Source organism: Aotus nancymaae, unplaced genomic scaffold (assembly GCF_030222135.1).
Source record: "Aotus nancymaae isolate 86718 unplaced genomic scaffold, 86718_ANA_hifiasm-v0.15.2.pri h1tg000030l, whole genome shotgun sequence".
NCBI lineage: Eukaryota > Metazoa > Chordata > Mammalia > Primates > Aotidae > Aotus > Aotus nancymaae.
The window spans coordinates 38,255,395-38,280,422 of record NW_026988443.1 but is presented as its reverse complement, the minus strand read 5'-3'; the positions used below and the strand labels follow the sequence as shown (position 1 = coordinate 38,280,422).

General features: G+C 41.2%; 1 protein-coding gene and 1 long non-coding RNA gene across 3 annotated transcripts in view; one reads left to right on the top strand and one right to left on the bottom strand.

The window, feature by feature from the left end:
* The window catches only part of CDH13 (cadherin 13), a 1,193,479-nt gene that overhangs the window by 26,690 nt on the left and 1,141,761 nt on the right, over nt 1–25,028 (bottom strand). Inside the window, exon 11 of the mRNA XM_012466155.2 lies at nt 24,302–24,444. Within this exon, the coding sequence (XP_012321578.1) occupies nt 24,302–24,444 (143 nt within the window). The remainder of the gene's footprint in view (nt 1–24,301; nt 24,445–25,028) is intronic.
* The window catches only part of LOC135277291 (uncharacterized), a 53,435-nt gene that overhangs the window by 642 nt on the left and 27,765 nt on the right, over nt 1–25,028 (top strand). The gene's annotated exons all lie outside the window — the stretch shown is intronic.

Genomic DNA, 25,028 nt, shown 5'->3' with positions numbered 1-25,028 from the left:
AGCTTCCACACTGAGTGGAAGGAAATTGAGAGAGATGGAGTTTAGGAGAGGAAGACAGGCTTCCACGAGAGAGTGTGGAAGGGGACTCCAGAGGGGAAATCCAGGATAGAGAATAACAGCTTCCACGAAAGGAGTGCTCGTGGAAGGGGACCCAAACATGGAGTCCCGGGTTTCTCTTTTTTAACCAGCAGTTGCAGACTGGCATTTGGTCTGCTAATTCATTGTGTTTCTGGGATGTCCAGTGTTCTAAGAATTCTTGTTTTTCATTTGAATGGCTTCGAGCAGAGCACGTGTTCCAAAGATGGCCACTGGTTCTTACCAGCCCACTGCCTCTGCACTGACTTCTAGGAGCATAAGATTTGGACATTCCTCATATATTCCCTCTGAGCTAACCTGAGTTTAGCCAGTATAGATTTTTCTTCATTTCTACATTCCTGACTTACGGCTCCCTCCTTTCTCTTAAGCATGTCTTTCAGTCTCATACTATTTCTTTTCTTAATATTAAGTCTATTCGTGTACATAGGTAGCTTAGTTTAAGTCTATTCGTGTACATAGGTAGCTTAATAGGCATCTCATTTAAGGTTCTGAAACAAGTATACAAGCTAACAAGTCTTCCCCCTTCCTTCTCTACCCACAAAGTACACATTGTGTTGGGCAGTATCATGGGGAAAATACCAGGAGCAAATCTTAGCTGCAGGAATCTCTTCTCTCTTGTGCCACTGACTTCTTATTAGAAAGACATGTTTTTAGTGACAAGGTTGGCAAATCCATCATGCAGCAGTGTGAATGGGATGTAAGGAGATATTTTTAATTTCACCCCACAATACAACCATATCAAATCTCATTTCCAAATGAGGAAACGCAGACTTGCAGGCAAGGACATCTGGAAACAAAGCCTATTTAAAATTGCGTGGTAGGAATGACAGTTTTCCTTCCAATCCGCTTTCAGCAACAGTCTGTCACTCTTCCCTGAGAGATCGCCAACCTTCAAATCTTGTGGGTTATTCATTTTGCCAACAGCTCTCCTGCTGCCAATCAATGGCAAGACTTGAGGGGGGAAGGGTTATCATTTTCTTTCCTCTGGATCTGAGTTCATGACTCTGTTGCTCTAGAGGACTATGACTTTAAGACCATGGCAGTGCTTCTGTTTCATGGACTTGGCATCCTGCCATGGTCTTCCTGGCATTCGATCTCTGCTTGCCCTTGTTTTTGGCTTTGTCACTCCCACTCAGCACTGAGAGCTTGTAATAAGCTCTGCACATTATATGATTAAGATAGGACTACGTGGATTCCACTGCTGGATTTCAAACGCCAATAACTAACTTCGTCTTTCTTCACGTTCAGCAGGGATAACTGCTTATGAGATGGCTGAGTTGGCCACCCGGACACTTCACCAGGCCTGCCTGGCTTACTTTTGGTCTGGCTGGCTCATGATTTTGCACTTAGCCTTTTGTGATCTTGGTGTAGTGAGGGTAGAGCTGTGCATTTTCCAAGAGAAGCAGGGTAATATAATTAATAAAAGAAGAAAAAATTTTTTTTTCTTTTTTTGAGATGGCGTTTTGTTCTTGTTGCCCAGGCTGGAGTGCAATGGCGCAATCTAGACTCACTGCAACCTCCGCCTCCCGGTTCAAAAGTTTCTCCTGCCTCAGCCTTCTGAGTAGCTGGGATTACTGGCATGTGCCACCATGCCCAGCTAATTTTGTATTTTTAGTAGAGACGGGCTTTCTTCATGTGGGTCAGGCTAGTCTCAAACTCCCAGTCTTAGGTGATCTGCCTGACTTGGCCTCCCAAAGTGCTGGGATTACAGGCATGAGCCACCATGCCCTGCCAAAAGGTGAAGATTTACATAGAGAAATCGAGCGCCCGCTGTTATAGGAAAAGTCCAAGCAAACCAGGCGGGTTGTTGCTTTGAGCACTTGGGGGTCTACTTTCTAGCTTTTTCTCATTTTCTAGAAGAGAAAACTGGAAACTCAGATTAAGGAACACGTTCAAGGTGCTCTAACATCAGCGTGTCAGAGACGTTTGAACCAGAGCTACTCCATCTTGAACAGGGGCTGGGTAAAATGAGGCTGAGATCTACTGGGCTGCATTCCCAGATGGTTAAGGCTTTCTGAGTCACGGGATGAGATGGGAGGTCGGCACAAGATACGGTTCATAAAGACCTTGCTAATCAAACAGGCTGCAGTACAGAAGCTGGCCCAAATCCACCAAAACCAAGATGGTGACAACGGTGACCTCTTGTGGTCTTCACCACTGTACTCTCACTGGCACCATGACAGTTTAAAAATGCTATGGCAACGTCAGGAAGTTACTCTCTATGATCTAGAAAGGAGAGGCATGAATAATCCACCCCTTGTTTAGAGTATCATCAAGAAATAACTATAAAAATGGGCAACCAGCAACCCTCGGGGCTGCTTTGTCTATGGAGTAGCCATTCTTTCATTCCTTCACTGTTTTTTTCTTTCTTTTGTTTTTTGTTTTTGAGATGGACCCCTGCTCTGTTGCCTAGGCAGGAGTGCAATGGCGCGATATTGGCTCACTGCAACCTCTGCCTCCCCTGGGTTCAAGCAATTCTCCTGCCTCAGCCTCCCGAGTAGCTTGGATTACAGGTGTGTGCCACCATGTTCAGCTAATTTTTTTTCATATTTTTAGTAGAGATGGGGTTTCACCTTGTGAGCCAGGATGGTCTCCATCTCCTGACCTCATGATCAGCCCGCCTCGGCCTCCCAAAGTGCTGGGATTACAGGTGTGAGCCACCGCGCCCGGCCTCATTCCTTTCCTAATGAGCTTGCCTTCACTGTACTCTATGAACTCTCCCTGAGTTTTCTTGCGTGAGATCCAAGAATCCTCTCTTGGAGTCTGGATTGGGACCCCCTTCCCGTCACAAGCATGTCACCTGTTTGAGAGCTGTGGCCTCATGGTAGGGCATCCCCATCCCTGAAGCCTTCTGGCTATTCCATAAAGTGAATGGAATGACTGGCAATTGTAAAGCACCTCCCCGTCCATAAGAGCCAGAGTCGCAGAGCTCACAGTATGAGTATTTCTGAGCTTGCGGTTGGTACTAACCACTGGTAAAACGGGTAAAAAGCAGTCTCCTGTGCTTTTCTTACCTACTTGGCCAACAGTATATTGCTTTGTGTATACTGTCTACAGTATAAGCCTGTAGAACTGAACCAGGACTCCTCTAAGCAGCATGAGCCACACATGGGTCTCCCGGCATTGCTTTGATGCGGTGAGTGTGGATGCAACGAGAAACAGGGTCAGGTTTTGAAACCATCCCCACAGGGTGGACAGGACTTGCATGCCAGGTTCTGGATACAAATACAGTTATAATTCAGTGTTGATCAGGCTGCACCCTGGTCCAGTTCCTTGTTGCGATAGGTCATGTATTATAACCAATACATGTTACAATATTGGGGTCTGGATCATTAACACTATAATTAAAACTGTTTCTCTGCTGCAACCTGGTGTCTTGGCATACTGATTTGCTGTGTGCATTGGTCAACAAACCTATTACAATTACAATTTTTTTTTTTGTTTTTTTCTCTATTTACATGTTGTATTGGTTACAATACAAAAAAAAGTACCCCAATTTTTCTGAGAAGTGGTTTAAATACTTTTATTCTTTTCTCTTCTCTTCCCCTTTCTCCTTTCAGCCTGCTTCCTCCTTAGCCCCTTTTGAAATGCAAAATAACCTCTCACCTCCCCCTTCACCAGACATTCCCCACAAGGCGAGGTCATCTATTTGCCCCAGGGATCTTCCTCCAGAACTGACAGTCAATTAACAGATCAAAGCACATCTCCACGAAACTCCCATCTCTGGGGGTGGCCTTGGGAGGGCATGCTGAAAGCACACCCACTTGGCCACTTTTACAACTTATTTCTGCCCAGGAAGGCACCAACTCAACTGTCTGTCCACTCAACTGTTCGGTAGATAAGACACCAGGCTAGCAGGGGGACCTCCTGCCCTTGTTCACTTCCCCTTCAACCTTAGAAAAATGCTTTTTGCTCCAAAGGTAAAGCAGCTCACTTAAAGCAGGACGCTTCGTGCCTTTCCAAATTAGCTTCGAAAATAAATTCACTTTTCCTGTACCAGGCCTGGATCTTGTTAATTGGACTCTACTGTAGTGAGTGGCTAACTGGCTTTTCAGTTACCGTAGCACTCGATTCCACCATTTGCATCCCCACTGTTCCTCTAGATAGGATCTCTGACATTAAGGGCAGAAGACTTTAAGAATTGATTTGCAGCCATGGGTGGTGGCTCATGTCTGTAATCCCAGCACTTTGGGAGGCTGAGGCAGGCAGATTACGAGGTCAGGAGTTCCAGACCAGCCTGGCCAACATGGTAAAACCCCATCTCTACTAAAAATACAAAAAATTAACCAGGAGTTGTGGTGCACACCTGTAATCCTAGTTACTTAGAAGGCTGAGGCAGGAGAACTGCTTAAAACTGGGAGGCTGAGGTTGCAGTGAGCTGAGATGGTGCCACTGCATTCCAGCCCTGTCTCAGGAAAAAAAAAAAAAAAGAATTGATTTGCATTCCCATTGTTCCTATAGGCAGGATCTCTAACAGTAGAACCGTAGGCTTTTGTTTAAGGATCACTTAAGGTGTTTTTCAGACACACCTCCCCAGAATTCCAGCAACCAGTTGGAAGTCTCCCACAGAGGAACAGGATCAGCAGGAGAATCCAGCTGCTGCCTCTCCCCGTCCTGTGACTTCACCCTGCATTCTTTTACCAGTCAAGGATCTCCATACTTCTGCCCACTGCAAAGCCCTTAAAAACCCAAACCTCATATTCCTTGGGGAGATGGCTTTGAGGTTTCCTCTTATCTCCGTGTTCTGTGACCCTCTTGTCAGAGGTGTTTGAACCAGAGCAACTCCATCTTGGGTAGGGGCTGGGTAAAAGGAGGCTGAGACCTACTGGGCTGCATTCTCAGATGGTTAGGCATTCTATATCACAGGATGAGATAGGAGGTCAGCAGAAGATAAAGGTCATAAAGACCTTGCTGATAAAACAGGTAGCAGACAGAAGCCAGCTAAAACTCACCAAAACCAGGATGGCAATGAGAGTGACCTCTGGTCATTCTCACTGCTACACTCCAACCAGCACCATGACAGTTTACAGATGCCATGGCAATGTCAGGAAGTTACCCTATATGGTCTAAAAAGGGAGGCCCTTTTATAAAAAGGAATAATCCACCCCTTGTTTAGCATAGCATCAAGAAATAATCATAAAACTAGACAACCAGCAGCCCTCGGGGCTGCTCTGTCTATGGAGTAGCCATTCTTTTATTCCTTCACTTTCCTAATAACCTTGCTTTAACTTTACTCGAGGGACTACCCTGAATTTTTCCTTGCATGAGATCCAAGAACCCTCTCTCGGGGTGTGGATCGTGACTCCTTTCCACGAACGCTATGATTAAACGTGTTTCTCCGCTGCAATCTGATGTCTTGGTATATTGATTTGCTGTGTGCATTGCTCAACAAACCTATTACGATTACAATTTTTGTGTGTGTTTTCTTGCCTATTTAAATTTGAGGGATTTTATTTCTTGCAAAACCTTGACCAAACAGGATTTCCACTTAGCTAAAAAACACAGAGGTTTTTTCTGGCAGGTTCTGTTGTTGAGTAGCAATATATATAAGTGCTTTATGTCTTGTCATTAATAGACACAGCTAAAAACACAGTGTGGTCCTAATTTAAAAATCTATATATGATTAGAGAAAAATCAGACATATATAAAAATGTAAGTGGTGATTATTTCTTTAGGTCATTAACATTAAAATAATACATTTATCTGTTTTTAAGTTTCTTTACAATAACCATGATTGCTATCATAATCAGAAAAAAAAATGTTAAACTCAAAATTATACAGAGATTAAAATATTTTTTCCAATTCTACTTTACTTTTTTTCTTACTCTTCACTTTTGCAACAACTGATTTTTAGGAAATTTACAGAGTTGTGCAACCATCACCACCACCTAAGTTTAGAACATTTCATCACCCCCAAAAAGAAACCTTTTTGGGCCCATTTGCACTAACTCTTCATACCCACTCCCAGCCCCTGGAAACCACTCATCAATTTTCCGTCCTACAGATTTGTCTGTTTTGAACATTTAATATAAACGGAGTCCTACAGTAGGTATTCTGGGTCTGGGTTCTTTCACTTAGCATAATGGTTTTGGGGCTTGTACATGCTGCAGTGTGTATCAGTACTATATTCTTTTTTATGGCTAAATAATGAATGATCCACTGTCTGGACAGACCGTGTTGTTTATCTGCTCATTAGCTGATGGACATTTGAGTTGTTTCCACCTTTTGTCTATTATGAATCATACTGCTACATTAGTCTATTCTCACACTGTTAATAAAGGTATACCCAAGACTGGGTAATCTGTAAAGGAAAGAGGTTTCGTTGACTCACGGTTCCACACAGTCATTGTAGAAGGAGAATGAGAAACACAGTCACATGTTACATGGCGGCAGGCAAGAGAGCTCATGCAGAAGAACTCACATTTATGTAACTATTAGATCTCATAAGACTTACTCACTATCACAAGAACAGTATGGGGGAAACTGCCCCCATGATTCCATTACTCCACCTGGCCCCACCCTTGACACTTGGGGATTATTATAATTCAACGTAAGATTTAGGTGGGGACACAGCCAAACCCCATCAGTTGCTATCCACACCTCAACGCAAAGGACTAAATTTACACATGTTACAAAATCTCTAGACCAGTAAGACAAGATTCCAAATGCGTCACCCAAGAGGGTCCCCTTAGAATAATAGGATTCCTGGTCTTGCCACAGTGAGATGGTATATTAGTCTATTCTCATGCTGCCTATTAGTCTATTTACATCACTGCCTGAGACTGAGTAATTTATAAAGGAGAAAGGTTTAATTGACTCACAGTTCAGCATTGCTGGGGAGGCTTCAGGAAACTTACAATCATGACAGAAGGCAAAGGAGAAGCAAGCGTCTTCTTCACAGGGCGGCAGGATGGAGTGGGTGCAAGCAGGGGAATGCCAGATGCTTATAAAACAATGAGGTCTCGTGAGACTCGCTCATTACCACGAGAACAGCATGGGGCCAATTGCCCCCATGATCCATTACCTCCACCTGGTCCCGCCCTTGATGTGGGGATTACAATTAAGATGAGATTTTGGGTGGGGACACAGCCAAACCATATCAGATGGGTTGCTTTCACAGGGACAGAATGTTAGGATCTCAACACAAACTTTCAGAAGTTAGCTCTCAGAAGTCTTAGAAAGCAGTAGACTTTTCTAGCCACTTATCCCAAATATTCCCAGAGGTAGGCCCAGAGGCATGCAGTACGTCTTACCTTGGAAGTTATGAGTACAAGTGGTTTTATTTGGGAACAGTGTGCAAAGTGAGGTTGTCAGTGTGAAGAATAAAACGTAGGAAGACAGAGAACAGGGAAAACAGGAAGCCCTTTTCTGAGCTCTATGCAGTCTCAGCTTTAGGATTCTTCTCAGTCCTGGTATATGATCAGTGCTCAATAGATGTTTGAATTCTTAGGATGGTACACAAGTAATTGTGGTTTTTACCATTACTTTTAATGGAAAAAACCACAATCACTTTTGCATCAACCTATAATTTGATTTGAAAAAAACCAAATATGTATGGCTCTTCCTGTAAATATAATCATATATGTTTATATTTCCACAAGTTTGCTTCTGTTTCAAGAGTAGAGGCTGTGTCCAAATTCAAATCCTTCCTTATCTAACCCTGGGGGAGAAAATAGTGTGTGGTGGGCAGGGGTCTGCAGAACTGGGACTCAGAACAGGCCATCCACACCAGGGACAGGGAGAAAGACCTTGGCTAGAGTCCCAAGGAAGTCTGAGGCCCAAATTTTGGAAGGATACTCAGGAAGATGGGCCCATCTGAGAGGAGCCACGGTTGAGTTATGGGTTGCTGAGCAATCCTGAGCATGGATGCATGAGTAATACAGTCTATGGCCCCAAATTCCCTTAGGTTGCTGTGCATCTGTTGAACCTTCAATAAGCAGCTGCAAGCAAATACATGCTAGATCTCTTATGTCATCTGAACAGGGCTCTAAATGTGCCTTCACCTTTGCTTTAAAACTGAGAGTGAGCCAGATAAGAAACCTGCACGTGTACCTCCTGTCTAAAATAAAAGTAGAAAAAAAACCCTGAGAGTGAACCAGGAGTCTTCTCTCTAAGGTTTTATTTTGTTTATCCTTTGTGTTCTCTTTAATATGGCTTTTCAGCACCAGTATTTTACAAATCATTTTTACTGAGTGCTCTATAAGCTGAGAATCTCATTGTTTTTAAACTTATAATCATTTTTCATTGCTTTGTTAATAGAGATCTTGTCAATTTCATTTAAGAAATCTCTCTCTCTCTCTCTCTCTCTGTGTGTTTATAGAAAAATTTTAATAGTAAGCCAACACAAAAATCTGGTGGAAAGTAAGTATGCAATAATATAATGCCAGGTTTCCATGTGTAATACACTTGATGTAGAACTGAAGCAATTATCCACAAAAATTAGGCTTAAAAATTATCTTAGAAGAGACAATAATATAAAACTAAACTGTTGTACAAAAATTCAACTTTTTGGCTTTTTGTTTCCATTTCACTGACTTTAAAGGAAAAAAAAGGGAAAGAATTAATTTCGAGGCCATGTTTAAACATGACAGTTTCATTTTATTCATTCAGTCAATAATCATTTATTGGGACTCTACCTGCTGCCTGGATGGAAATGCACTAACATCAGTGGTACAAGTGCCTGCTCTTGAAACGCTAATGGTATGGCAGGAACAGATATGTAAGCAGATGCGGGATGGCATTACAAGCTCAGGAAGAGAGGTGATAATAAAACGCTTGTGGCTTGGGATAATTAACTGCCCGGGGATAGATCAGAAGGCTTCATGAAGAGATGGCATTTGAGTGTGCTAGAAATGAGAATACCTTGTGGAGAGGATGAAGGCTGTGGTAGGGGAAGGAAGTGGTGTGGCTATTTTGTGAGAAGTTCAAAGACTTTAAAGCAGGAGAACAGCTTTGGTACAAAGCAGAGGATGCAGAGGCACAGGCAGGGATGGACTCAAGTGAGGAGGCCAGGACTGTCACGGAGACAATGCGAGGTCCTTGGGGAAGGCAGGCAGGACGCAGAGTAAAGGGCTGGCTTCAGGAGGCTGAGCAGGCTGTTGGGGTGGGAGCCTCAGGGAGGATGGGGTCTTGCTTGGGGACTGGGTAGTTGGCGATGCCATTACCAAGCTGGGGAAGGGGGACTCTAGAGGGGGACCAGCTAAGAGACACTTTGGCAGGATGAACTGAGCTGGTAGAGATGGGTGTCACTGATAGTATTTTAATGTCAATATCAGTTTCTTTCCCATTAAAAATGAATGAACACATTCTGGTTAAGATGGTTGATATGTCTGATTAATGTAGGCTTCAACCTGCCCATTCACCCAGAGACAAGCTCCATGAATTGATGCCACTGTCCCAGGACACCTTTTCTGGCTCCTTGGATTTAGCATCCTTGTCCAAGCAGGGAGCTCTGCGGCCCATCCATTCCCTAGAAAAATGCTCAGATCACCACCGGGGTGGTCATAAGTGCCTTTTCATAGTTTGCCTCAGCACCCATGATTCTGGAAAGACAAGCTTAGAAGATCAGTCCATAAGTCAGTTCAAATCAGTTCACTTAAACATTTCTGATATGCTATGAGTACTAGGAACTGTGCATTCATGATTTCTAGTCCTTTAACAACCCTGCAGGCAGATGGCATTATCTTCCTTCTGCAGATGGGGAAACTGAGGCTGAGAGAGCAGAAGTCTCTCGCTATCGTTGCACAACTAAGATGGGGAGCTGAATTCATCCGAATGAGTGGATGGCACTGGGCTCCATTATCTCAACAGACCCAGTGTGCTGCCTTCAATGGCTCTGATCACAGCACGCTATTACCAGATCTCGGGAGTTCTTTTACTGGGCCATTTTGTCAGTGACAGAACTGTAGGTAGTATTTTCAACATGACTGATACTTTTTGAGAACTTGAAGTAAGGAGGAATGATGGCTGGGTCATCAATTTATTTTTCTTCCTCAATTAATATAACAGCTGAGATAAAGGGTGTTAAATTGGCTTAATTGGGTTGCCATCATAACTAATGGCTTGGTTTTATCGAAACTAGCATCTTTTATGTAGAATCAATCTAAATAATCTTACTCTATCCTCCGGCCGCCTAGAGCTTGGTTAAGTACGAAAAGAGATAGACCCCAGACTGAGGTATCTTTTTGAAGTTTAGTTAAGAGCCTCTTCTACCCTCAGTCTAGGGGCTGTAAATTCAGCAGTTCAGTAATCATTTCACTCTGGGGCTGAATAACAATTTTAAAAAAAATCAATCTAAGTGTATTTTGAACAATATTTCAATTTTGATTCAGCTAGCATTATTGGAGCATCTATCTTACAGGGGACTGAAGGAGAAGACAGGCTGGGACATGATATATCTTAGCCTATGAAAAATCATTATCTTAGTCTATCCCATTTTAATTTTACAGCTGTTATGCCTGGTGCTATATCTGTGTGTCTTCTTGGTAACCCACATCACATTTTTCACTGGCAGACTCAAACATACTTTATACAAGTAGCTAAGTCATGAAAACGGGTTGCTGAATTTAGTGGTAATTTGGCTTGTTTTAAAGCCATCACTTCCCTCTTCTTTTACATGGAAATAGAAGGGGAACATGACTCATTTGATAATCACATAAAGACTTAATACGGGCTCTAGAGATGGTTTAGGCTTCCACATTTAAACTATTTCATATGTGCTGAGCCTTAGGAGGAACTAATGGGGACACCTTTTGTTTTCTTCTTTCTTGCAACACTGCAGCATATGAGAGGACATTTCGGCTTCCTGGAGCAAAATATTTGTCGTCATTGTTTGCAGTCATCATTTAGGTCTTCTGGGAGAGCGTAAGAGGTCCATTCAATAACAATCGTGGAACCACAAACCCTATACAATTTTCCAGCAAGAAGAAGGTGAAAGATGAGGTTCAGAAGGAGGTAAGAAGACCAGTCTCAGAGAATTCTGAGCAGTGAGGGTAGAGTAACTGAGCCAGGAAGCGGCAGCCAGCGATGCCTTTCCTGCCTCTGACTGTCCCCAGTGGGATTCCAGAACGCTTACGAGAAATCGCTTGTGACAGTTTTCACAGGGAGAGTAACATTTGACCTTGCTGGTGATTACCTGAGCAGGAGCGGTATTGACACTGGGATTCGGCCAGTGCTAATTGCTACTGCCTTGCCCCACTGCCAGCACATCCCCAAAGGGATTCCATTTTATTGCATTCCCGAATGTCCTCTCTATAGCTTGGGTTTTTCCTTAACAGTTACATTTTTTTCCCCTTTCTTAAGAGAGGGCAGCAATTCTATGTTTGTTGAAGTCTTTAGTAAAAGAGTTCCTGTACTCTGAAGGCACTACCTTGACCTTTTCAGAAAATCTGGACCATATAAGGCAAATAATGATATTCATCTCTAAAGAGAAAATGCTTGCCAGCATTAAAGGTCACATCTTATTAATCTATAGGATTAAACGCTTTACTCATCAAGTCATGGAGCCACAGCCAGCTCTGATTTAGCAAAACAAAACCATTTCAGTTCTATAGAAACAATGTTCTTAGGTAATTTACAGCTCATTTAAATGACTTATTTTATTTTTATTTTTATTTCTAGATGGGGTCTGGCTCTGTCACCCAGGCTGGAGTGCAGTGGCACCACCTTGGCTCACTGCAACCTCTGCCACCTGGGCTCAAGCAATTCTCATGCCTCAGCCTCCAGAGTAGCTGGGACTATAGGCGTGCATGACTATGCCCTGCTAATTTTTGCATTTTTAGTAGAGACGGAGTTTCGCCATACCGGCCAGACTGGTCTTGAACTACTGACCTTAAGTGATCCACCTGCCTTAGCCTCCCAAAGTGCTGGGATTATAGGCATGAGCCACCTTGCTGGTTATAGCACATTAAAATTATTGATAACAAATTGTTAAATCAAGTTTAGCCTAAAGCTGCCAGTCTAAAGCTGCCTCCTTAAATATGCTAAATTCTGCCTACAAGTTTCTCTGTACTATAACCTGAAAGGAGGTATAAACAGACTGCCACCTACTCTTGTGCCATTTACTGAGTTTGGGCCAGCCAAAGGGGCCAACTGTTCAAATCGTGTTCAAATAAGGCAAGCGCTGAGTGTAACCAATCCAGCTGTTTCTGTGCCGCATTTCCATTTTCCGTACGTCACTTTCCTTTTTCTGTCCATAAATCTTCTTCCACTACATGCTGGTGATAGAGTCTCTCTCAGCCTGCTTTGGCTTGAGAGGCTGCCCAATTCACCATTTGTTCTTTGCTCAGTTGAACTCAGTTAAATTCAATTTGGTTAAGGATTTTCTTTTAACAAGTGTAAAGAAAGTACAGTGTCTTTTCCTCCTCAAGTCATCTGCAAGCTAGGCATTATCCATATTATTATGAAGCACGATTCTAGAACTTATCTAGACTAGCTTTGGGGCCCCAGGCAAATAGGTCCAAAAGTCTTTTCATTTCTGTTAACCTCAGATCAGGTTTTCAGCCCTGCTCTTTTGACATCACTCCATTCTGATCTCACAGTTTGTATCCTCTAAGAAGTATCTAAAGGAAAGTTATCTTTTGGTACCATCTAATAATTTTCCTAAACTGAATAAGTTGAGCTGTGTGTAGCAAGTTACGATGACTTCACCTCTTTTTAATTTTTTTGAAATGGAATCTTGCTCTGTCGCCAGGCTGGAGTGCAGTGGTGCGACGTCAGTTCACTGCAGTCTCTGCCTCCCAGGTTCAAGTGATTCTCCCGCCTTAGCCTCCCGAGTAGCTGGGAATACAGGCGCACACCACCACACCCAGCTAATGTTTTTTATTTTTAGTAGAGACAGGGTTTCACCATGATGGCCAGGATGGTCTCGATCTCTTGACCTCATGAACCACCCACTTCAGCCTCCCAAAGTGCTGGGATTACAGGTGTGAGCCATTGCACCTGGCTGTCAGTTCTGCCCTTTGCAAAGTATGGTAGGGACTTCAGGGAACAAGCTTTGCTTTGTTCCTTACGCGTAACTCCTATCACTCACCTTTCCTTGGCCCATCAGCAGATGGAGATTATCCTTTCTTGGAATAAGACGCTGAGAGTCTGTCTACAGGCTCAGTAGGTACTTAGAGAGTATGTGAATGGTTACAGGGCTAGGTACATGCTCTCTCTCTGTAGTCATGCATTTTTTATTAGGTTCCAATTGAAACATAGAAATGTTCATGTATCAAATATATGGTTTGAAGAATTTTCACAATCTGAACATATCCATGTAGTCCAGAACTCCTAGATCAATAAACCCATCCACAGGGTGATCTGACAGCTAGGATTAATTTCACTTGGGTTTCAGCTTTATGTAAATGGAATCATTTAGCATGTGATCTCTTGTTTCAGCCTTCTTTGGCTACACATTTTGTTTGTGAGATTCACCCATGTTGTTGTGAAAAGTTGCAGTTCATTCACTCATTAGTATTGTATAGACTCCATTTTGTGAATGTACCACAATTTATTATTCTACTTTTGCTGGCCATTTGGATAATTTCCAACTTTGGGCTCCTATGAATAGTGGATATTCTGGCCCTTGGTTTTTGAGGAACACATTTCTGTTGGCTAGATAATACCTAGGCATGTAACTCCTGGATCATAGGGCATATATATGTTCAGCTTTAGTTGATACTTTGTTTCCAAAGTGGATGTGCCAATTTACACTTCTACCAGCTGTGTATGAGGGTTCCAATCATTTCACATCATTGTCAACACTTGGTATTTTTCTTCTTTTAATTTCAGCCATTTTATAGGCATGTTGCTGTATTGCACTTCATTGTATTTCCTTGATTAATCTGTGTTTTAATTTACATTTGTATAATTTAATGTGTATATCTCTGTTTAATTAAGTTGAGCATCTTTTTATACATTTGTTGGGATTTGTATATATTCTGCTGTGAAGTATTTGTTCAAGTCTCTTATCCATTCTTGGCTTGAGTTTTTTGTTAACAGATTATAGGATTTCTTCTTATTCTTCTTTTGTTGTTGTTTTTTTTTTTTTGGTTTTGAGACAGGATCTCACTCTGTCCTCCAGGCTATAGTGCAGTGGGGTGATTATGGCTCACTGCAGCCTTGAACTCCTGGGCTCAAGTGACCATCCTGCCTCAGCCTCTTGAGTTGCTGGGACCACAGGTGTGTGCCACAACACTTGAATAATTTTTTTTAATTTTTAATTTTTTGTAAAGACAGGATCTTGCTTTATTACCCACACTGGTCTCAAACTCCTTGTCTCAAGTCATCTGCCTGCCTTGGCCTCCCAAGGTGCTGGAATTATAGGCATGACCCACTGTACCAGGCCTGTAGCATGTCTTCATATTATAAATATCTTCTACTCTGTGGGCTGCCTTTTTACTTTCTTAATTGTGTCATATAATAAATCAAAACTTTTAATTTTAATATAATCTGTTATTTTTTTTCTTTTGTGGTTAGTACTTTTGTATCCTAATTACAAAAATCTTTGTTTAACCAAGGACATATATGTTTTTCTTTAAAATATGCATTATTCTTCCTTCTATATTTTGCTGTAATATATCTAGAATTAATTATTGTATATGGTTTAAGAGAGGGGTCAGGATGCATTTAAAAAATATGTTTATCCAATCAACTTGGCATCATTTATTGAAACACCATGTTTTCTCATCTACAGTGATGTGTCGTGTGGTCCTTGTCAGAATCAGAAACTGTATATGTGTGGATCTCTTCCTGAATTCTCTATTTTATTTCATTGGTCAGTTTTTTCCTATCTTTGTTCAAATACCATAGTTTCAATTACTATAGTTTTCTAGTAGGTCTGGATGTATGTATGGTAGTGTAAGTTCTACAACTTATTCTTCAAGATTGCCTTGGCTATTTTTTGCTCCTAGTATTTCCATATAAATTTTATAATCAGCATATCAATTTCTGCCCCCACCCCCATGCTGGGATTGGGACTTTGCATGGTATTGCATTGAATCCATTAGGTCAGTTTGAAAGGAAATGTCATTTCAATAGCATTTAGCCTTCCAATCCATGAACATGGTATATCTCTCTATTAATGTGAGCTTAAATACAGAGAAAAAAATTATCTTAGGCAGTCATTTGTAGTTTTCATTGCAGAGGATTTGCATATCTTTCTTTAAATTTATACCTTGCTACTTGATATTTTTGATGATATTGCAAATAGTATCTTTTAGAATTTTATTTTCCTATTGTTTATTCCTGGGGTATAAAAAACAATTAATTTTGTATACTGATCTTATATCTGATGACCTTTCCTAAAAATAGTAATAGATTCTCTGAAAATTCTTAGATTATTTTAGGTATACAGGCATATCATTTGTGAATAAAAAGATTTCTTTTAATTCGTAAGACTAGTATTTCTTTTGCTTGCCTTCATGCTCTGGGTGGGACAGATGTGGTGGCATGTTTTTAGTATTTCAAAAATGAAAAAGTTTTTAGTATTTTACCATTGAGCAAGATGTTTGCTATAGCAGCAGCTCCTTCTGTTATTTTTTTTTAAACCAGACTAAAAAAGTTTCCTAGTTTGCTAAACATTATTTTTTTAAAAAATCGTAAATCAATGTGAATTTTTTCAAATGCAACCCTTGAGATGATCATATCATTTTTGTGGGATTCATTAATATTTTGTAAGAATTTAAAAATTTATGCTCATGAGTAAGACTGGTCTGCAATTTTAATTTCTTATAAGATCATGTCAGGTTTTGGACAAAACCTAGTCTCAAGAAAAGAGGTGTTAAGCATTTCTTCTATTTCTGTTTCTGGAAGTCTGGAAGAATTTGTGTAAGATTGTTTTTCTTTCTTAAATATTTGGAAACATGTAGTGAAGCCATCTGGATATGTAGTTTTCTTTGTGGAAAGGTTTTGAAGAATTTTGTTTTTCACAAACATTGGGCTAGTTAAAATTTATATTTCTTTTTAGGTCAAGTTTTTTTTTTTTTTTTTGACAGAGTGCAGCTGAGATTACAGGCGTGTACCACCATACCCAGTTATTTTTTGTGTTTTTTTTAGTAGAGAAGGGGTTTTGTATTGTTGGCCAGATTGGTCTTGAATTCCTGGCCTCAACTGATCTTCCTGCCTCGGTCTCCAAATTGCTGGGATTACAGGCATTAGCTACCATCCTCAGCCTCTTTTTAGGTTGTTTTTGGTAAGTTTTAATTTGGGGGAAACTTGTCCATTACATTCAAATTGTCAAATATGTTGCATAATGTTCTTCGTAATATTTTTGTATATTTTTGATGGCTACGGTCATCTTCTCTTTTTTATTCCCAGTATTGGTAATTTTTGTTTCTTTTTTATCTTTTTGCTTAACAGTCTTGATGTGAGTTTGCATTCAAACTTTTGAATTTGCTGATTTTTAATTTTTTAAAAGTTTTTGGAGACAAGAGTCTTGCTCTGCCACCCGGGCTGGAGTGCAATGGCACCATCTCGGTTCACTGTAACATCCGCCTCCTGGGTTCAAGCCATTCTCCTGCCTCAGCCTCCCAAGTAACTGGGATTACAGGCACATGCCACCACATCTGGCTGAATTTTGTATTTTTGGTAGAGACAGGGGTTTTCCATGTTGGCCAGGCTGGTCTCAAACTCCTAATCTCAGGTAATCCACTTGCCTCAGCCTCCAAAGTACTGGGATTACAGGTGTGAGCCACTGTGCCCAGCCTGGACTTGTTGAATTTGTCTTGTATATTTGTTTTCTGTTTTCTAGAATTTTTCTCTGAGCACTGATTTAGTGCATCCCACAAGTTTTGACATTTCATATTTTTATTTTTGTTTTTCATTTTGGGTTATTTAGAAGTGTACTGTTTTATGTTCAGTCAGGGTGTTTCTAGTTATATTTTGCTATTAATGTTTAGCTTAATTCCATTGTGATTGGAGGATATACGATAAATAACTGCAGTTAAACACACTTGTTAGACTTTTCTATACGGCTCTGCAAGCAAACAACTTAGGTAATTTTCCTTGTGAGCTCTATATATGACAGTTCATGAAATTTGTTAATTACTCTGTTCAAATCTTTTATAGCTTTACTCCTTGTTGTTTTTTCTTTAAGCTGATATGAGAGATGTTTTAAAGACTCTCACAGTGACTGGAGATTTGTCTACCTCTCTTTTCAGTTTTCTCTGCTCTGTATATTTTGAACCTGTGCTGTTAGGTGCATACAGATTTAGGATTGTGATGTCTTTCTTTTTGATTGCTCCCTTTATCATGATGAAATGGCTGCCTTAACTCTTGTCATGTTTCTTGTTTTAAAGCAGGGGTGTCCAATCTTTTGGCTTCCCTGGGCCACACTGGAAGAATTGTCTTGGGCCACAGATAAAATACACTACAGTAGTTAAAGAGCAAAAAAAAAAAAAAAAACAAACCAAAGATTTCATAATGTTTAAAGAAAGTTGATGAATTTGTGTTGGACCACATTCAAAGCTGTCCTGGGCCACATATAGGCCGTGGGTTTAAAACATGCTTTCATGTTGTTTTTAGGAGAGATGGTATTATCAAGGTGTATTTTTTCTTTTTTTCCATCCTTTCTTTGTTCTTTAATTAAAGTATATCTACTGTATGCAGCATCTAGTTTGCTGATTTTTAAAAATAGTCTGATAATCTTACTTGGAATATTTAATCCGTTTACATTTTGCATTTGACTTTGGTATAATTAGGTTTAGACTTACTGTATCACTTTGTTGTTCTATTTGGCCATCTTCTAAATGTTGTTTCCCCTTCCTTTCTTCTCTTCTTTTGAATTAGTCAAACATATTTCCTTCTATTAATTTATTAGTTTTACTTTTTATATTCTTTTAGTAATTACCTTATGGGTTACACAATATAGATACTTGACTTCTTACAGTCTAATACAAAGTATTGCTTTAACCACATCTCCAATGCTGTGGAAACTGTTCTAACTACATTTATAGCCTCCCACGTTTTTTGTTATTGCTGTCACGCATTTTAGTTCCATAAATATTTTTATATATATCTTAGGGTCTCTGCATGGGCCAAGCCTGACTCTTGCCTAAAATCACAAAATGTCTCTAGAGTAAAAAATGAGTTTCTTTTTGAAACTATTTTTCCCTCTTTGGTATTTCAGTTTATCTAGGTTTCACTACTTCTGCAGCTCCCTGATTCCTTTATAATTAAGAGTTTTTATATTATAATTTATCTAGATTTTTCTAGTTTTCCAGTGGGCCTAGTACCTTACCACATCCTACGTGGAAGTTCCAGAAGCCATATATTTTATCAACACGTTTTGGCATAAATTCCCGAGTTACTCTTTGTTTGGAGAAATCAATTTATTTTGGTTTAGCTTTCCTAGTGTTATATGCCAAAAATCTCTATTCTTTCATTCCATCAAATAAATTAAATTTCTATAAAACTAATAAAACAAATGCTCACTTTGGATAAAGTTGACACATCAATTAGCACTGTTTACTTTTTTTCTTTGTTTTGGGGGGATGGGAGTCTTACTCTGTTGCCCAGGCTGGAATGCAGTGGTGTGACCTTGGCTCACTGGAGCCTTGACCTCCCTGGGATCAGGTGATCTTCCTACCTTAGCCTCCTGAGTAGCTGGGACTGCAGGCATGTGACACTGCGCCTGACTAATTTTTGTATTCTTTTTGGGGATGGAGTTTTGCCATGTTGCCCAGGATGGTTTTGAATTCCTAGGCTCAGGCAATCTGCGAACCTCGGCCTCCCAAAGAGCTAGGATTACAGGTGTAAGCCACCACTCTTAGCCTGCTAACTTTGGTCTAATAGATAGTGTTAGTTTTTCCTGGTCAAACATAATACCTAGAGTAAGTTAGGGTGAGGTAAAAAGGAGCTTTGAAATAAAAGTTGCTCTGATTTATAAGGTCTTTTAAATTTATGTTCTTTTTACTGTAAGTCCTTTGGGTCTTGTTCAAGATTATTATTCCAAACGATGGTTTTGTATATTAATGCCAACCTGGTTTCTATTTACCATTTTGTCTTCAGGGACATTTAAGCTCTCTGGAAACATCTGTGGCACCAGATTTTAAATTTCCTTGTCTGATATTAATGTTAACAGAGTCAGACAACAAGTAGATTTCAAGCTGTATTTTTTTTTTTTTTTTTTTTTTGAGACGGAGTTTCGCTCGTTACCCAGGCTGGAGTGCAATGGCGCGATCTTGGCTCACCTCAACCTCCGCCTCCTGGGTTCAGGCAATTCTCCTGCCTCAGCCTCCTGAGTAGCTGGAATTACAGGCACGCGCCACCATGCCCAGCTAATTTTTTGTATTAGTAGAGACGGGGTTTCACCATGTTGACCAGGATGGTCTCGATCTCTTGACCTCATGATCCACCCACCTCGGCCTCCCAAAGTGCTGGGATTACAGGCTTGAGCCACCGCGCCCGGCCTCAAGCTGTATTTTTCTTGGGTCATGGGAGGATCATCCCTGGCTCTACTCTTTCCTTTCTGGAACCCCCACTGGGGTGGGATTAACATGTAGTGAACATTAAATATGGCTTCTGATGGACAATCTAGAGGGCGCAGCACTTCACTCATTTCTCACGAGGTTATAAGTAGGAATTTTCTTCTTCATTTTATATAAGTAGAAAATGAGACTCACAGTCTATAAGTCGCTTTCACAGTTACACAGCCAGACAATTCATACAGGTGTATGCTGAATGTTGAGAAAACATAGATGAGACTCAGTGAGTCTCATAGATGAGAAACAGCTGTAAGGTATCATTAGGTCCTGACTACCTTGTAGATTATTTCTTCAAAATCAGGCAGCTAGTAAGTGGCTAGACAGAAGTTTATACCAGATTGCTGCTTCCACACAGAAATTTTAAAGAACGTTAAAAATGCAAGAAACTGAAGGTGGAAAAATGCTACCTAATGATACAGCTTTTAGAAAGTCAACTAGATTCGATGTCTGTTTTCTAATCTGCAAATTTTGGTTTCGTTCTTCTTAGTATTTGTGGGCAAGGTACACACACACACAGTGCCACTTCACTGGTTACGGCATACCTGTAAAGAAGGCTCTCGTTTCTGGTAAAAATTAAAGTACACTGCATTTTTAGTTTCTTTGGATTTATAATTGCACAAACAATTTCACAAAGAAATGCCAACCATGCTACATATTTCAATCTTCCTTCATGATATTCTTTGCTGAGAAATTTCTCTAGAAGTACAGATGCTTCTACGTAGTACAGGACCCTGCCGTTGTTACTTTAGCTGATCAATACTTGATACTTTTCATTTTTCACGGTATTTTAAACATTCTTGACTTACTTTCATCCCTGATTATGTACTTAATACTCTGTCTAGCCCTATTCCTTCTGGAAAGCTTTTCTGTTCTGATAAGTCCCGTCTCTTTTGCATGGGCAACTCTCTAAGCAAAATCTCTCCTCATTTCATTTCTATCTTGCCAGCTTCTTCTGGGACATAATCTCAACACCCATCCTCCAAAAAGAGGAAGGACCAGTCCTCTGAAACTCACCCCCTATTTATGTTGATGAAATAATCATTCCTGATTTCTGGACCAGAAAATACTGCGCTTCTCTAGCTCATGTTCAGTATATGCTCTTGACAAAGATTTGTTTCTTCCTTTCCGATGTTATCTAGGTTCATCCTCTCTGGTCCATCTCTGTCATGCTTGTGCAGACTCTGACCTCATTAACTAAGACACCTGCTACGGTTTCCAACACATTTCCCCACTGCAGGCTGACTTCTCCTGAATGAACCTCACTACCTGGGCTTGCTCCTCTCTCTTCTCTTACCTGTATTTCTGTGACATCTGCCTAATGTCTCCCTCCTCACGACTTGTCATCACCACATCCATTTTCTACGCTGCCACACGATGTATCTTTCTTTTTTGTGGGGAAGAGGTATATGTACATTTTTATTTTTATTTATTTTCATTTTTTTTGAGATGGAGTCTCTCTCTGTTGCCAGGGTGGAGTACAGGGATGCGATCTCAGCTCACTGCAACCTCCCCTTCCTGGGTTCAAGCAATTCCCCTGCCTCAGCCTCCAGAGTAGCTGGGACTACAGGTACATGCCACCATGCCTGGCTAATTTTTTTTTTTTTTGTATTTTAGTAGAGATGGGATTTCACCATGTTGGCCAAGATGGTCTTGATCTCCTGACCTTGTGATCTGCTCGCCTCGGCTCCCAAAGTGCTGGGATTACAGGTGTCAGCCACCATGCCTGGCTGAGAGATTTTTTTTTTTAATTTTTTTTTATTTTTTATTTTTATAGAGATAGGGTTTTACCATGTTGGCCAGGCCTATCTTGAACTCCTGGCCTCAAGTGATCTGCCCAACTCAGCCTCCCAAAATGTTGAGATTACAGGCGTGAGCCACTGTGCCTGGCTGGGATGTATCTTTGTAAAGCACAATGTTTATTCTGGGGGCAAGTGAGTGACATTGTCAAGGCCGAAGTCCTTGGCATAGCATGTAGAGCATTTCATGATTGAACTCATGATTTATTACACAGGTACGTGAGTGCCTCCTGCAACTCAGCACCACGGTAGGTGTTGGGAATTCAGCATGAGATCCATTTCCAACCTTAGAACAGTCTGGTATCCACACACTTCTCTGCCCTTATCTTTGCACACATAGAACCTGCTATGCTAGCTTCCACTAATGCGGACCAACTTTCCAACTTCTCACATATTCATTCTACTAGAATGCCTTACCTTTTTTTAAAAAAATAATAACAGCTAAGTTGTATTGAGCACTTGCTACATGCAAGCTACTATTCCAAATGCTTTACAGGTAACGACTCCTTTAAATCTTGCATTACTTTGCTAGAGTTGCCATAACAAAGTACCACAAATGAGTGGCTTACACAGCAGAAATCGATTGTCTTACAGTTCTGGAGGCCTGAAGTCCAAGAGCGAGGCATCTGCAGGTTTGGTTCCTGCTGAGGGATCTGAGGAAGGCTCTGCTCCCAGCCTCTCCCCAAGCTGCTGGAGGTTTGCTGGGAATCTTTGGAGTTCCTTGACTTGCAGAAGCATCACCCTGATCTCCATCTTCATTTTACGTGGCGTTCTCCCTGTGTGCATACCTGTCTTCAAACTCCCCCTCTGATGAAGACATCGATCATACTGGATCAGAGCCCACCTTACTCCGGCATGACCTCATCTTAACTAACCATATCTGCAACAACCTGCTTCCAAAGAAGGTGCATGCTGTGGAACCAGGGATTGGGACCCCAATACATCAACACTGAGTGGACACAGTTCAGTCATAACAATTGTTAAAGTAAATTAAAATGGAAATTAGACCTGAAGAACCCCTGGGCAGAAAAAGCCAGTTAGGTCTCATAAGTCACCTTAAACTTGCTTGATTGCAAACATAAGCAAAACTGAACATGAGCTATTTCTTATAAATATCTATATTAAAGAAAAATGAAGCTTTAAGGCTAACCAGTCAGAAACTGCCAGCTAACTCTTAACACCAGGGACTAGCATGCCTTACTGTTACCAACATATCCTTCATCACGCAGGTTAGATGTCCCCTCTCTTGGGCAGCTCTCCATGACTACCCCCGAGGCTGGACAGGGGTTTTTCTGGGCTAAGCTCCATCAGAACAGTTAGGACACTCTACTGTGATCTTCTGTGTACTTGACTAATCTCCAAATAACTCATGAGCCCTCTGAACACAAGGGCCATGTATTTGTGGCACTTTGTTACGGCAACTCCAGCAAAGTAATGCAAGATTTAAAGGAGTCATTACCTGTAAAGCATTTGGAACAGTATCTTGCATGTATCAAGTTTCATTCATGAGTCTCCAGGACCAAACACAGGATCTCATCCAGCTCTGTTACTGGATATTTCATCATGTCAATTTCTTCCTCAAGAAGTTGCAGGGTCTTCTGGTTGCCTGTTCTATCAAACGAATCATCTGCCTTTGAAGATGTGACTTTTCCACATACATCCAAATCGATTCCTTCATAAGCAGTTGCAGCAGACACAACATTTATATTTTTCTTTTTTTACCTCCCATGCTGTACCCGCTTCTGGATTTGATTCCTCTGCCTTGGATTCCTGGGTAACGCCACTCATCCAAATCCCACTTGTCTTTCAAGGGTAAGCTCAAGGCTTGCCTTTATTGTGAAGCTCTCTCTGCCTATTGTATGCCACATGGATTGCTCACTTCCTAGACTTGTGGTCTCCTAATGCTTTGTATGAGTAGCTGGCATATGAGGACCAGGTCTGAGAACTCTTAGTCATTGAGTTTAACAATGGGCACCTATAAAAAGGCCTTTAAATATTCATCTTGATATGGAAGAACTCAAAACTGAGTCTTTAGCCATAAACAGCTGGCTTTTAGGAATAACGGGGAGAACAAAACTTCTTGTGTGACTGACACAATACACATTTCAGCTTAGCATGTCCCAAAACCAACTGGAATCTCCCATCTCAGTTAATGGCACATCCTGTCGGCTCTGCATTCAAAGTATATAGGACCTCTCTTTTCTCATCCTCTCCTAGTCTCTGGCCCAGGCCACCATCTTGCCTAGATTACCATGTAGTCTCCTATGGGGCTGCCCTCCTTCTGTCCTTGTGCTCTGCAGTCCGATCTCGAAAGAGCAGCGAACAATCATGGCACTTTGAACTCTGCCTCCTTTCTGCATGGCAGCTCCACAAGGACAGCTTTTGTTTTGATTACTGCTGCGTCCCCAGCATTTAAGCAGGGGCTGGCTTCTGGATGTTGCATTATCATTTTTTTTAACAAACAGCAATTGTTTTGTGGTTGTGCAGCCACTAGCTGAGTGTACCTCATGCCTTTCCTTGGTAGCATATCATAATAGGATAAAAGCCATGGGAACAATTCAATCGTCAGGGTCAGTGATGTCCTCTGGGACTTTCTTTCAACTTGTATTAAGTCCAAAAACTCTTTGCAAATGAGAGCATGACACCAAGACAAAGCACATCTGTGTGGCTTTTAACCTCGATGTCTGCCAAGATGGGACATGATGAGTTCACTGCTCTGACCTCTCACCAGACCTTATTCACTTTCCAAAAAGATCCAAGGATTCTGGGACTTGGAGATATTACTGAACTCAATATGTGTATATTTAAACATTTATTTCTCTGCTCCCACACACTTATATTCTTCCCAAGAACGCCCCTGCGCATATCAGAAGAAATTTGAAAATGTAAAAGTCTATTTGCAGCAGAAAAGTATACCCTTGATGATCTTTTTCCAGTACTCACCACTGTCAATTGCCAGGAAGAGAGCGGTGTACACGCTGTTGTGGACAAATGGGGACTCACGGTCCAGCACAGCTGTGGTGTCAACAGTCCCATTGATGGGGTTAATATTCAGCCAACCTGCTGGGTCCTTGTAAACAGAATACCTGAAAAAAATCCCAACAATGTCAGACTGCATTCGAAGTCAATTCAAAAAACATTTACAGAGTGCAGGGCATGAGCTCCTAGGCTAGAAGCTAAATCATATGTAACAAAAATCCAAACACATCGTTTCTGTTAACAGTTGCTCATTCACAAAGTAATGAGGCCACTGACTCTGGGTCTGCTTTGTGCTAAGCACTTCTGCACATGCACCTCCTTTATTCCTCTTGACACTCCTAGGAGGAAGATCCAGGAAGCTGATTTTGTGCTGTCTGCCCAGCTCTCACACAGGCAAAGCAGAGTTCACAGCCCCAGTCCTGAGTCCACACCCACTCTTGTTTCTTTCACACCTGGGATGCATCTTATCTGTGGACTAGGTGGGAGAAAGTGCTGTTGTGAAGGTATAAACGGGGCACATCAAGGCTGGGAGGAAGAACTCACTGCCTCTGATCCAGGGCAATACTGGGGTCCTCACAGGAATGCAGTATCCAAACCAAGACAGGAGGAATAGATAGGATGTCATCAGAGAGTGAGGGGACAGACAAACCAGGAAGAGAGGATAGAAGTTAACTTGTATCTGTCCGTCTTC